The 13,031-nt window shown below is 43.4% G+C and overlaps 1 protein-coding gene across 1 annotated transcript; it reads left to right on the top strand.

The window, feature by feature from the left end:
• The first annotated feature begins 7,124 nt into the window (after positions 1 to 7,124).
• On the top strand, positions 7,125 to 7,538 carry LOC141589997 (uncharacterized). Its single transcript, XM_074410615.1, has one exon. It carries the CDS (start codon positions 7,125 to 7,127, stop codon positions 7,536 to 7,538), a length of 414 nt encoding a protein of 137 aa, XP_074266716.1.
• Positions 7,539 to 13,031: the final 5,493 nt, after the last annotated feature.

Below are 13,031 nucleotides of genomic sequence, written 5' to 3' on the forward strand. Positions count from 1 at the left end.
TTGTACAAACTATTCCCTAACCTTGTTCAAGTTTCACCCTTTTGGCTACACGTAAGTGTATTATCCCCAGCGGAGTCGCCAAACTGTGGACAATGCGCCACGGGGGCGCTTAGAAAACAAGCGTTTGCATTTGTGGAGTCGCCACCAATTTTTATGGGAAATTGGAACCGTTCGAATACCTCGTGTCATGTCAAGACACAAAGTAGTGACATGAACACTAAGCACTCGTTACCCTTAGCATTCTATGTCTAGAATGACTCTCGTGGATGCCAATGAACACGGATGTTCACAGAGATCTGAAGTAAGGGGCGAGGGTACGTATTAGGAAGCTCTTTTGATCGAACACCTAATCCCGCCCACCTCGATAGCGGCCTCTACTAATGATTAGGGAAGTTGTCTATACTCGATGTATTGTCGATTATATGCATGCAATGCAACATCCAAGTTTTGATCCTAACATGTGAGAATTAGACTAAGTCGGTTAACACGTAGTTTTAGCATACAGTTGGGTCGAAGTTGGATTTAAGCTCAATTATATGTGGAAGCATAAAAATGATACAAAAAACAATGATAAATACAATAAAAGAAAATTACAATAATAAAAATTACAATAATTACAATGGGTTTAGCGATTTATGTCGAAAATACCTCTAAAACGGATAATTTGAGAAAAAGAATAAAGGAACGAATTAACGAACAAAACAGTAGGCGATAATACGGTTAATAGTTAATTATACGTAAGCTAATTAAACTAGGTCAAGGCAGTAATGAAGTTGAGATTAAATCAACCTAGAACAGCGCAAGAGATCGCGCCTTTGGAAGAGGCGCGATTATTGTTGCGTCTGTTCCAAGGGTGAGTTCGAGCTGTGAAGCCGGAACTGCAAATCGTTAATGTTAATTGGTGAATTTAAGGATTGATTACGATATTTACTCGGATGGAAGTGATTTAATTCATTAATTACATATGAATGAGTCATAAAAGCAATAAACATGGATGATACGGAATTAAGATGGATTATTTACATGAATGAAAGATTGATTAATGACATGGGTGAACTAAAAAGATTGAATATGACAAATTAACGACGAATTAATGACGAATATGACACTAAACAGATGAAAATATATCAAAGATCGAATTCCAGAAACTCAATATGAACAAATCGAATTTCTACAACCCGGATTTGATTTTATTGACGAAAACCCGCAAATATTGGATTATAGGGGATTTAAGTCGGATTTAATGATGAACTATATGCGTTAATGAATGAGAAATAATATACATGTGAGATAATTATGTTATTGTACCAAAGAATTAAAGAAAACAAACGAAAACGAATAAAAAAGACGAATTACAGAGGACGAAGGAAGAAGAAAGGAAGGATGAACTGCGGCAGCCTCACGAAGAGGCGCAGCAGGCACTGCACTCCTTCGAAGAGGCGCAGCAGTTGCTGCGTCCTTTCTCGACGGTTTGTCTTCTGGTTAATCCGTAAAAAGGGTTTTAAATGAGGTTTTATAAATCGGTCTTAATAAGTATTTTCGACATAAACCTTACATTAGTGATACAAAAAGTAAAGAACAATGAATAAAAGAGAGATTTACACCCTCAGACTTACATGTTTGACGAAACGAGATGAACTAAGTTATCGATTAGTGATGCTCGACTCGAATGTAACGAAAGTGCCCTCGTAAGAGGAAAACGATTAATTAATTAAGTTGATTGATTGTGGAGTTGGTCAAATTGGTCGGTCATGTAAAACGAGGCTGGTACTCAGAAAGATCCGAGCTTACGTGGTCGAATGTTCAAGCACGTAGACACCAAAAAGTAAGAACGTGGTCTAGAATGCAAAGGGAGAAGAGAAGGGCGGACACTCGCGTGAGAAATATGAGGAGCGAAGGCTCCTATTTATACTAATCACGTGAAGGAATAGGGTTTTCGGAGAGACTTTGGAAGTGAATCTCGAAAAGATATGAAAAAGATACGAAAAACACGCCGAAAAGGACCTGGGAAGAGGCGCAGCAGTCACTGCGTCTCCTGGAAGAGGCGCAGCACCTGCTGCGTCTGTTCCCAGGTGGTTTCTTCCTGCAGAAGAAAGATTTCCGCGTTTAAATTATGGAATAACGGGATAATCTTATTTTCCTTAATATTTTGTATGAATATTACGGGAAATTGTTTACCAAAGATTGAAGATTGTGAAAGATTTATAAAATATGGAATAGAAATATCCGGAACATTCCAGAACATTCTGACTCGGGATTTAACGGTTATCAGAAAATGAAGACGGTTTTAGGCCCGGACTCCAAATGTACTCTAATTCTTGTCAAAACGACCGTATCGGCATGTAGATGACAACTAAGAGGTAGACATCAGTGTTTGAGCAATCACTTGACGATAAACTTACGAACTGTCACAAATCGTTCCGCGTACCAAACATGCGGCCCAATCATCACCGGGTGGTTTGCGGGAGGTGCAGAAATGAGGTATCTACAACATGATGGCTTACTAGGTATTTATGTGATTTGATTGAGTCGTTAGTTGTATTATTAGTTTTTATACTTTGATATTTCGAAATTTTTAATGATTAATGCCTTAAGTTTTATCGTAGTAATCTTTGATAAATGATATCATGTTCAGTATTTTGATACGATAAATGGATGATGATTTCGTTTTGGCCGTGGCGTACTATAGTATGTTACATATTGTCTTTTATCATTTTAATCCTTATTACTGTTTAAAAGTGTTTGGGCTAAATTTTGCGCATTGGGCCTATGGAGAAATGAGTCCATCAAGATTTATGAATTAATTGGGCCAAGCAAGCTAATGTCTGTAAGGGGTCCACGATTTGAAGGAGTCAGGGAGATCTTAGGGATATTTTATTTGGGAGATCAAGGAGAAAAAGATTCCCGGAGGCAGATTATGGAAAGAAGTCCAATGAGACTCAAACACGGGCTTCCTTACCGCACAATCAACCTAAATCTTATTAGGGCTTAGGTACTATAAATAGTCAAGGAGGAGGAGGGGAAAGATCATTCGAGAACCAATATACCAACATAACACATTGTGCCAGCTAGATTATCGTGCCATCTCCTTTGTACCCGTTCGTATATTAAAAGCTAGTGCAATTATTGGAAGGGTACCGTCCCTTCCCGCGGTCGTTTCCCACATTGGGTTTTCCGCGTCACCAAATCTCTTGCGTCAATCTTTATTTACGTCTTTAGTTTCTATACTCGACATTCATATTAACAACATAATTTACATACAACGAATAAGACCACTTTGACCTAACTTAACCTAATTCGGTAGAAAAATACCAAAACAGTTTGGCGCCTACCGTGGGGTATTGTGGTCGTCATCGTTAGTGATGCGATTAAAGTCGATGGCTCGTTGCATTTGCATGGTTACTGGAGTCGGGTTTGCGTAATCGGAATAAGTTATTTCTAGCTTATCTTAATTTGGTTAATAAATGGATTTTAATCCTATCTAGCCGTAGCTTTAATTGGGTAATTTATGTGTTAGTAGTAATTACCTAGTTTTATGGGTTTTATTAGCTAAGTTAAGTCAGTCTCTTGGCTTGCTTGTAAGCCTCAAACGTTTGTTTGTTTGGCTATATAAGGCCAACTTTTGGCTTCAAAATATTATTCAGTAATCAAATAACAGAAACCTCAAAACTTGCTTGTTAGCAAATCACTTTGTTTTTATTCGAGTGCGTCTTGAATATAAACTCGATCGTAACTCAATAGGTCTTGAGTGCGTTCACCATTGATAATTTATAGGTCTAACTTGTCAAATATCGCTTCCGCATTTTTAATTCGTATCATAAGTGGTATCAGAGCTTCGGCTTTTGATTTTCCATAATCGAGACGGTCCTAGGCGTGTCAAAGCAAACTTTTTAGTTGAATTTCCGATTGCGATTGGAGTTCAAAGGTTAAACTTGAACAGGTAGTTCGAGGGTTAAATCGGTTTTGCATCTCAGGAGCATGATTCGAGTAAGTTTTATTCAAGGTGTTACCCCAAAAAAAAAAAAAAGAAAAAAGAAAAAAAAAACTACTGTTCACGGGGTACTATTCATCCGAGAAAAAATGTTAGGTATATTCTCGTTTGAAGGCATCTATGAACAAAATGTTGAGTTTGATCCAAGATTACCTCCTATCTTTGACGAGTATGGTGATGGAGAAGCAGTGATTTCTTGTTTCAAAGCACCGTGTGATTCGTTTAGTTGTGGGTATGAGTTCGATCTAAATCCTCTTGTCTACAAGAGCACAATTGGGTCTATTAAATTTCAAGATCAATCCGATTCTTATTTGGTTGATTTTGAAATAGAAAAGGATGCTGCAACTATGAAGGATTCCTCTTGTTTGCATTATTTGTTCAAGGATGAGATTTATAGTAAACTATCAAGACTTGTGCATGGAGGGAGGAGGAGTGGAAGGCACAAAATGGTGTTTGGTATTCTTTTTGTTTGTGTGCATGGAGTGTTCATGTTTGATCCCGGAGGAGTTCGATTACATGAATTGAGGACAATTCATTTCCAAGGGGGAGGGGATGATGCGATTAAAGTCGATGGCTCGTTGCATTTGCATGGTTACTGGAGTCGGGTTTGCGTAATCGGAATAAGTTATTTCTAGCTTATCTTAATTTGGTTAATAAATGGATTTTAATCCTATCTAGCCGTAGCTTTAATTGGGTAATTTATGTGTTAGTAGTAATTACCTAGTTTTATGGGTTTTATTAGCTAAGTTAAGTCAGTCTCTTGGCTTGCTTGTAAGCCTCAAACGTTTGTTTGTTTGGCTATATAAGGCCAAATTTTGGCTTCAAAATATTATTCAGTAATCAAATAACAGAAACCTCAACACTTGCTTTTTAGCAAATCACTTTGTTTTTATTCGAGTGCGTCTTGAATATAAACTCGATCGTAACTCAATAGGTCTTGAGTGCGTTCACCATTGATAAGTTATAGGTCTAACTTGTCAAATATCGCTTCCACATTTTTAATTCGTATCAATTAGTTACTCAAATATAGAATGGACAAACAAACACCACCAGCCGGGTCAGGAAGTAGTCAGCCGCTGATACCACCGAATCCCATCCAGAATCCAGCATCAAAGGCTCAAACTCAGGCACCCGGCCACACATCAAGAACCACACACGTGGCAAAAGTCACCCTACCTCCCAGAACTCCTGCCGTGGCGACACATTCCAAATCAGATAAGGGACCTGGAAGCTCGAATCTCACCTCACTGCCTAGTCCAACACAGACCTTACTTAGTGGCATGAAGAATTTGCAGAAAGCAATGGAAAGCATGCGGGAAGATCAAAAGAAAGCGGAAACTCAAGCAAAGAGGAGGAACATGGAGCTCTGGGCACAAAAAGACATCCTGAGACAGGAATCAAGCACACCAGCAAGCACGGAGGGTGGGGGACCAGGCCCCAGTAGTGGACCTCATACATGGGGCATCAGGCAGCAGGAATCAACCACGGTAGATTCCAGCCGAGCTAGTGACCAGATTAGAGCTGACAGCAGTGTCGACGGGAGAGAGGATAGTTCCACAGGAACTAGGATATCTCATACCGGATAGCTGGCAGCCTGCCAGCCGTACAGAGATAGTACCAGGTAACATCCCAGCTAGTAACTTCGTTATAACTAACCAGACACCTGGTGCAGGATCCGTAGGTAGTCCGCGAGTAAGCTGGCATCAGGAGACGCTTGTGATGTCAGCTCCATTAGATAATACGCAGCACCAGAACCTATGGAACTCAGGCCTGGAAGCAGCATCCAGAATCAGCAGGTGATAGACAGCCACGGCTCAGACTCGGGAAGCCTGACGAATAAGCAGTATCTGGAACTGAGAGAGATGGAGAGCAGGGTCCCAGGGATGCCGCCCCCCTTGAGAAGGCAGCGCCTGACAGCTATGCTGACTCACCATTTGTGGATGCAATATCAATTGTCACCATACCGAAGGGATTCACAAACCCAAACATGACTCTCTTTGATGGCACAATAGACCCCTTTGATCAAGTGAGCCAGTACAAACAGGAGATTATGACAGTAACAACCATTGGTCATGTAAAAGAAGCCTGCATGTGTAAGAGGTTCGGGTCCACACTGTCAGAGCCAGTACTCCGATGGCTCGTAAGACTACCTAACAGATCGATATCCACATTTGTCGATCTGGTAAATGCGTTCACTCAACAATTTGCAAGCAGCCGGAAGCCACAAAAGCACGCTTGCGACTTGTACCGGATCGTTCAAGGCGCCAACGAGACCATTGGGGAATTCAACACCCGGTTCAATAACGAAAAGGTGGCAGTACGGGAGTGTGATGTGTCAACATCAGTGGAAGCATTCAGAAGGGACTTATGAGTCAGACCTATATAGGCCGCTGACTATGCACCCTTGCCATAGCTTTGAAGCGGTGCAAGAAATGGCAGCAACTACAATCAGACTGGAAGAAGACATCCTAGCTAGAGCTAGCATACCAAGCATGCCAAGCGTATCCAGCACGTCGGCATAGAGAAATCAAGCAGAAAGCAGTCCATCGGAAAGAAGAAGGAGAGATATAGGCCATATGGTAGGGGAGTCAACAGAATCGACAACAGAGAGGAGAATCAGTAACTCCCTACGCTGGCAGAATATGGGTTCATAACTGGCGTTGGAGGAATCCTAAAAGCACTCAAGGAGATGGGAGATGGAGTAAGGTGGCCTAGGCCACCAGTAGAAGGACAGTTATGGAGAAAAGACAGCAATAAAAAGTGCGAGTTTTATCATGACATCGGACATACCACGGAGGATTGCTACACTCTACGCAGGGAGATCAGGCGGCTGTACGAGCAGGGGGAGCTTAGCCACCTACTACCTCGTGGGGGCAAGCAGCAGGATAAGGTGGGCTCTGCAAAGCCCGCATAACCGCCTACATGCACTAAGATAATAAACGTGATAACAGGCGGCTCAGACTTAAGCGGATTGACATATTCGGCGGCCAAGAGACGTGCCACTGAAACTAAGGGAGATTGACCAGAGACCTCCTGCAGAGTTTCCCACAGCGACCTGTCTACCGTCGCCTTCGAGGAAGAAGATATACACGACAACCAGGAACACCATGATGCACTTATCATAACATTGTCAATGGCCAATTGCACGGTTAGAAAACTCATGGTAGATACTGGTAGCTCGGTCAATCTAATCATGCTGAAAACCATAGAAAACATGGGGTTCAGCAAGAAAGACTTTCAGAAGAAGACCATCCCGCTGGTGGGGTTCAGTGGAGAAACAACTAACTCATTGGGAGAGATCGTGATTCCAACCTATGCAGGAGGAATCAACAAACAGGTGAGATACTTGGTCATAGATGGACCATCTACCTACAATATTATTCTCGGAAGACCATGGTTGCATCTAATGAAGGCAGTCCCCTCAACGTATCATCAATGTGTGAAGTTCCCCACGACCTGGGGAGTAGAAAAGATACGAGGAGATCAGGAGGAAGCCAGAGGCTGCTACAAAAAGGCATTGAAGTGCACAGCCAGTCCTCCAGTATAGCAATTACAGAAGCAGCGCGTCCAGGACGAATACATTAAGCCCCCAACCGAGGAGCCAAATCAAATCAACCTGGACAAGCTGCACCCAGAAAGAACTGTGCTAATAGGGGTAGGATGCACGAGCGACCTCAGGCAGCACCTAATCGAATTTTTGCAAGCCAATATGGATTGTTACGCGTGGTCCCATGATGACATGATAGGAATAGACCCATCTATCATAACACACAAGCTCAGCGTAGACCCAAGATGCAAGCCCATCCAGCAGAGACGAAGAAAATTTGCAGCTGAAAGAAATAAAGTGATCAATCAAGAAGTGGATAGCCTGCTAGCAGCAAACAAGATAAGGGAGGTAAAATATCCATAATGGCTATCAAATGTGGTAGTAGTGCCCAAGAAGAATGGAAAGTTGAGAGTATGTGTGGACTTCACCGACCTCAACAAGGTATGTCCAAAAGACCCATTCCTACTACCACACATTGACGCAATGGTCGATGCAACAGCTGGACACGAGATGTTAACATTCTTGAACGCTTGGAGTGGTTACAACCAAATCAAAATGGATCCAGCAGATCAAGAAAAGACAGCATTCATGTCTAAAAGAGGGATATACTGCTACAACGTTATGCCCTTCGGCCTGAAGAATGCGTGGTCCGCGTATCAGAGACTGGTCAACCGGATGTTCAAGGAGAAAATAGGAAAAACCATGGAGGTATACATTGACGATATGGTGGTAAAGTCGGAGAAGGCCAATGATCACATGCGGAAAATTCTTGGGCTACATTGTAACTCAAAGGGGAATAGAAGCCAACACGGAGCAGATTAAGGCAGTGTTACAGCTAGAGTCACTAGAAAAGCCAAAAGATGTGCAACGGCTAGCAGGCAAGGTAGTAGCCTTGAGCAGGTTCATCTCGAGATCTTCAGACAGATGCAGGCTGTTCTACGACATATTAAGGAAGAGCCAGAGATTCGAGTGGACCGCAGAGCATGAGCAAGCATTCAGGGAGCTGAAACACTACCTCAGCACCCCGCCATTACTATCAAAGCCAGAATAGGGAGAACCACGGTTCCTTTATCTAGCCGTCATAGAGGTAGCAGTAAGCGCGGTCCTAGTCAGGGACCAGGACAAGGAGCAACGGCCAGTCTACTACGTAAGCAAGTCTCTGCTGCCGGCAGAGACCAGGTACACATTTCTCGAAAAACTGGTACTTGCACTTGTAATTGCATCTTACAAACTGCGCTCTTATTTTGAGTCCCACGCCATACATGTTGTGACTAACTACCCGCTAAAATCTATAATGAGAAAGCCTGAGTTGTCAGGCAGAATGTCAAAATGGTCCATACACCTTAGTGGGTACGATATTAGGTATGACCCAAGAACGACGATAAAGTCGCAGGCATTGAAAGATTTCGTTTCAGACTTCAGCCCAGCTATCCAAAATCTGACAGATAAAGAAATCTTAACCCTCAATGGGGATAGGGACACAGAAGTCTGGCAGATGCATATTGACGTTGCCTCCAATCAGGGGGGGGGGGGGGGCAGGTCTAATCCTGCGATCTCCCCATGGAGATCTGATAGCACAAGCAGTGCGTTGTGAATTTAAGGCAACTAACAATGAAATAGAATACGAAGCCTTGATACTAAGAATGTAGCTAGCTTTAGAGTTGGGAGTCAGAAACCTGCAGGTATTTAGCGACTCCTTACTTATAGTCAACCATATGAATGATGAATATGTAGCCAGGGATTCAAAGATGATAGCCTACCTGAAAGTAGCAAAGGAGCTTAAGTAGAAATTCAGAGATTGCAAGCTTAAACAGGTCCCCAGAGACCAGAATGTGGAGGCTGATGCTCGAGCAACCCTGGGGGCAACCTTCAAGCCAACGAAGCTGGCCAGCATCCCCATCGCGCATGTATTAGAACCGTCAAGTAGAGGAAGCAGATAAGGGAGAACTAGAAGTTTAGCAAGATGAAGCGACAGTTTTGTCAAGCGCAAATGACTAGTCAGCTGACCAGGATTGGCGTACGCCTTACCTAAATTGGTTGAGGCACGACAAGCTGCCAAGTGACAAAAAGGAGGTAAAGGGTTTTAAAATGAAAGCCTCCAGGTTCACACTGATTGACAATGTGCTTTTTAGAAAGTCAGTGGCAGGACCCTACTTACGGTGCCTGGATAAATAAGAAGCACAGACCGTGTTGCATGCCCTCCACATTGGCGAATGTGGAAACTATGCAGGGGGCGGGAATCTGTCAAATAAAGCCCTCAGCCAAGGCTATTTCAGGCCTACGATGAGGGCAGACTCAACAGAATACGCTCGGAAATGTGACGCCTGCCAGCGGTCAGCGCCAATGATCCATCAGCCAGCAGAGCCTTTGTATCCTATTATTTCCCCTTGGCCATTCATGACATGGGGAATGGACATCGTGGGCCCTCTTCCCAGAGCCCAAGGAAATAGACTATGGATGCTAGCAATGACAGACTATTTTTCAAAATGGATAGAGGCAGAAGCATTCACAGAGGTAAAAGATAAGCAAGTCATTTCTTTTATCAAACGTAATATCATCTACAGGTTTGGTATCCCATCAGAAATCATATGTGACAACGGATCACAATTCGTGTCAAATGACGCGGAAGGATACTGTGCCAGATGGAATATCTCTTTGAAAAAGTCAGGACCCAGGACTCCAAAGTCCAATGGGCAAGCTGAATCTAGCAATAAGATCATCATGGACAACTTAAGAAGTAGATTGCAGGAGTTGGGAGGAAAGTGGGCAGATGAGCTGCCACTGGTACTATGGTCAGACAGGACTACACCAAAGACGACAACAAGCCAAACACGCTTCAGCCTGATGTTTGGCGTAAAAGCAGTGATTCCATCAGAAGTTCTAGCTCTAACCCACAGGTATGGATGTATGACAGGGGAACTGAACAATGTAGAGATGATCAGTAGCCTGGACACGATAGATGAGCTGCGAGCAAGTGCAAAGATACGTCTGGCTGCCTACAAACAGTCAGTCGCCAAAAGCTACAATAAAAACGTAAAAATCAGGCTCCTGGAGGTAGGAGACCTGGTTCTCCGCGAGGTGTTTTAAAACAGCAAGAATCGCAAAGTAGGCAAATTCGCCTACAAATGGAAAGGACCATACCAGGTTGAAGGCGTTGTTGGCCATGGGGCGTACAGATTGATGACCATGGATGGTCACATAATACAAAACCATGGAACATACTTCACCTGAAGAGGTATCACTTTTGATAACAAGTAGAATTTAGTGTACAGAGTTTGTATCTAAAAAACCCCATAAAAAAAACGGTAGTAGGCATACTACCAACTTTTATTGCAATCATTTTTATTTATTTGCTTACATTTCTTTAAACTTAAAACCACTATTGGAGCCGTTTGGTCTGTAGCTTCCTGGGACCACGATTGCTCTGGAACCCCATGAGATAGCGCCAGGTACTTCACATTTTTCTGATAGATTTTTCTATTTTGGGTTCTTTTGAAAATACCACTCTGCACTCTAATATCTATGGTACGTTGAAAGTGTTGCCAACAGGACTGTCAACTGTGAACGTGGGGTGACAAGGCACATGGCACTCCAACATGCCTAACCTAATTCTCCAATAGGAGCACTCTCATCAGGCGGCTTGTGGAACATACGAAGGGGAGCCTGCCTAACAGCTTAAAGCTCATGTAGCTACCCCGGATACCACCCCCAAACGTAGCTATCAACACCGAGTACTCGACATAATCAGGGCCCCAGCATGCATGCACAAACATATGGAGCGCAGGGATATCTGAGCTACTAGAATCCTGCAACGTTCCACTGGTCCTAGAACGACGATAAACTTGCCTAAGGTACGCCCCTGTTGGCTTTAAACGTGATGAACACACCTTGCGTCATGAACAAGGTTAAGTAGTCAGAATGCAGGATATGTCTAAATCAGTCATTGGACTGACACGGCAGCTAGCTAAGTCTAAATCAGCTTTCTCAAGCTGACACGACTGGTCTAAATCAGCCTCACAGGTTGACCTGGCCACCTCTATCCAGAACGCAACATATGTCTAAATCAGCCATTAGGCTGACACGGCAGCTAACTAAGTCTAAATAAGCCTTCTCAGGCTGACACGACAGGTCTAAATCAACCTCCTAGGTTGACACGACCACTACCAACTAAAATCAGCCATTGGGCTAACGCAACCGCTCCCTGAGCTGAGTCTGACCACCTGATATGTGACTAAATCTATAAAATCAACAAATAAGTCACAATATAAGTAAAACAACTTGCCAAAACTGGACAAGGATCATTCCAAAATATGGCCAAACATGCCGCCAAGGCAGGCACGGCCCAGAGTCTAAAAAACGCCACCACGGCGGACAAACCACAAAAGTGTTTGAAAAATACTTACAAGCCTACGCCACACAGAGCCAGACTGCCAGTCATGAAAAATTAAAGTACTTTTAACTAGAGGCCAGGTCAATGACCTCCCTCTCAGACACCGCTTCTACATTTTCCTGATGACTCCCCATTTTAGGTACAGGACCAGGCTGCACCTTCTCACTCCCAGCAGCCTCCTGGATCTCCACAGCAACAACAGCTTCCTGGAAGGAGCCAGCTTCCTAAGAAGTAGTCTGCTCCATCAACGCAGGGGAGTTCACCTCGCCAACCTCAGGCATCAGCACGCTCAAGTCAGGTTGAACAGGGTAGAGGGTCTCCAGCTACCTCTCTTCCTCCTCAATGGACTGCAGGGTAGGAGGCTCAGCCAGCGCAGCACGTATTCCACTAATCTTGTCCCGCCAGGTAGCATAAGCAACAATATTGGTGGCAAGGGAGATCAGCTCGCTGATCTTTTCGTCAGAACGCTTGAGGGCATCAGAAAAAGTATTGCACACTTCCGGAGTGTGTGCCAGCTGATCAGCTTCCTCCTTCAACTTCTTCTTGGCTCCATTCAGTTCAGCCTTCAACCCCGCCACGCGCTCCCTCAGATCAAGATGCTGCTGCTCCAAGTCAGCAACGGTTCCAGAAAGCTCTTGATTCTTAGCATGTGTTGCCCGACTAGTGGTTTGGAGCACGTTGATCATCTTCTTGTTATAGAGGGCTAACTGGAAGGCCTGTTAGCAAGAAAGAAGAGTTAGCAGGTTCGGCAAGAAAGGGTTCAGAGCAGGCAAGGCAGCAGAAGGGGGATACGTACCATGAAGGCATTATGCACATCATTCTCAGCCATCTTCTCGGGAGAGAATTCCTTAAAAGCCTCCACCATTGAAGGAAAAAGGAGCCGATCCATCTCCGGCTAATACGGAACCTGATCTTTATTCCCAAAACCATCGGCAAAATTGTAATATCCCGTAATTTGATAAAAATTTATATTAATTAACGCATTTAAATAATTAATTATAATTTATAATCGTGAATAAGACGGAATAATATAATAAAATAGTGTATGAGGCGGGATTAGATAGTTGGGCCGTGTATATGCTTTGGGCCGTATATAATAATAA

Source organism: Silene latifolia, chromosome 7 (genome assembly GCF_048544455.1).
Source record: "Silene latifolia isolate original U9 population chromosome 7, ASM4854445v1, whole genome shotgun sequence".
Classification (NCBI taxonomy): domain Eukaryota; kingdom Viridiplantae; phylum Streptophyta; class Magnoliopsida; order Caryophyllales; family Caryophyllaceae; genus Silene; species Silene latifolia.

What these genes read in the sequence shown, in the direction of transcription:
- LOC141589997 (XM_074410615.1), top strand. Translation starts at nt 7,125, where the DNA reads ATGGCCAATTGCACGGTTAGAAAACTCATGGTAGATACTGGTAGCTCG.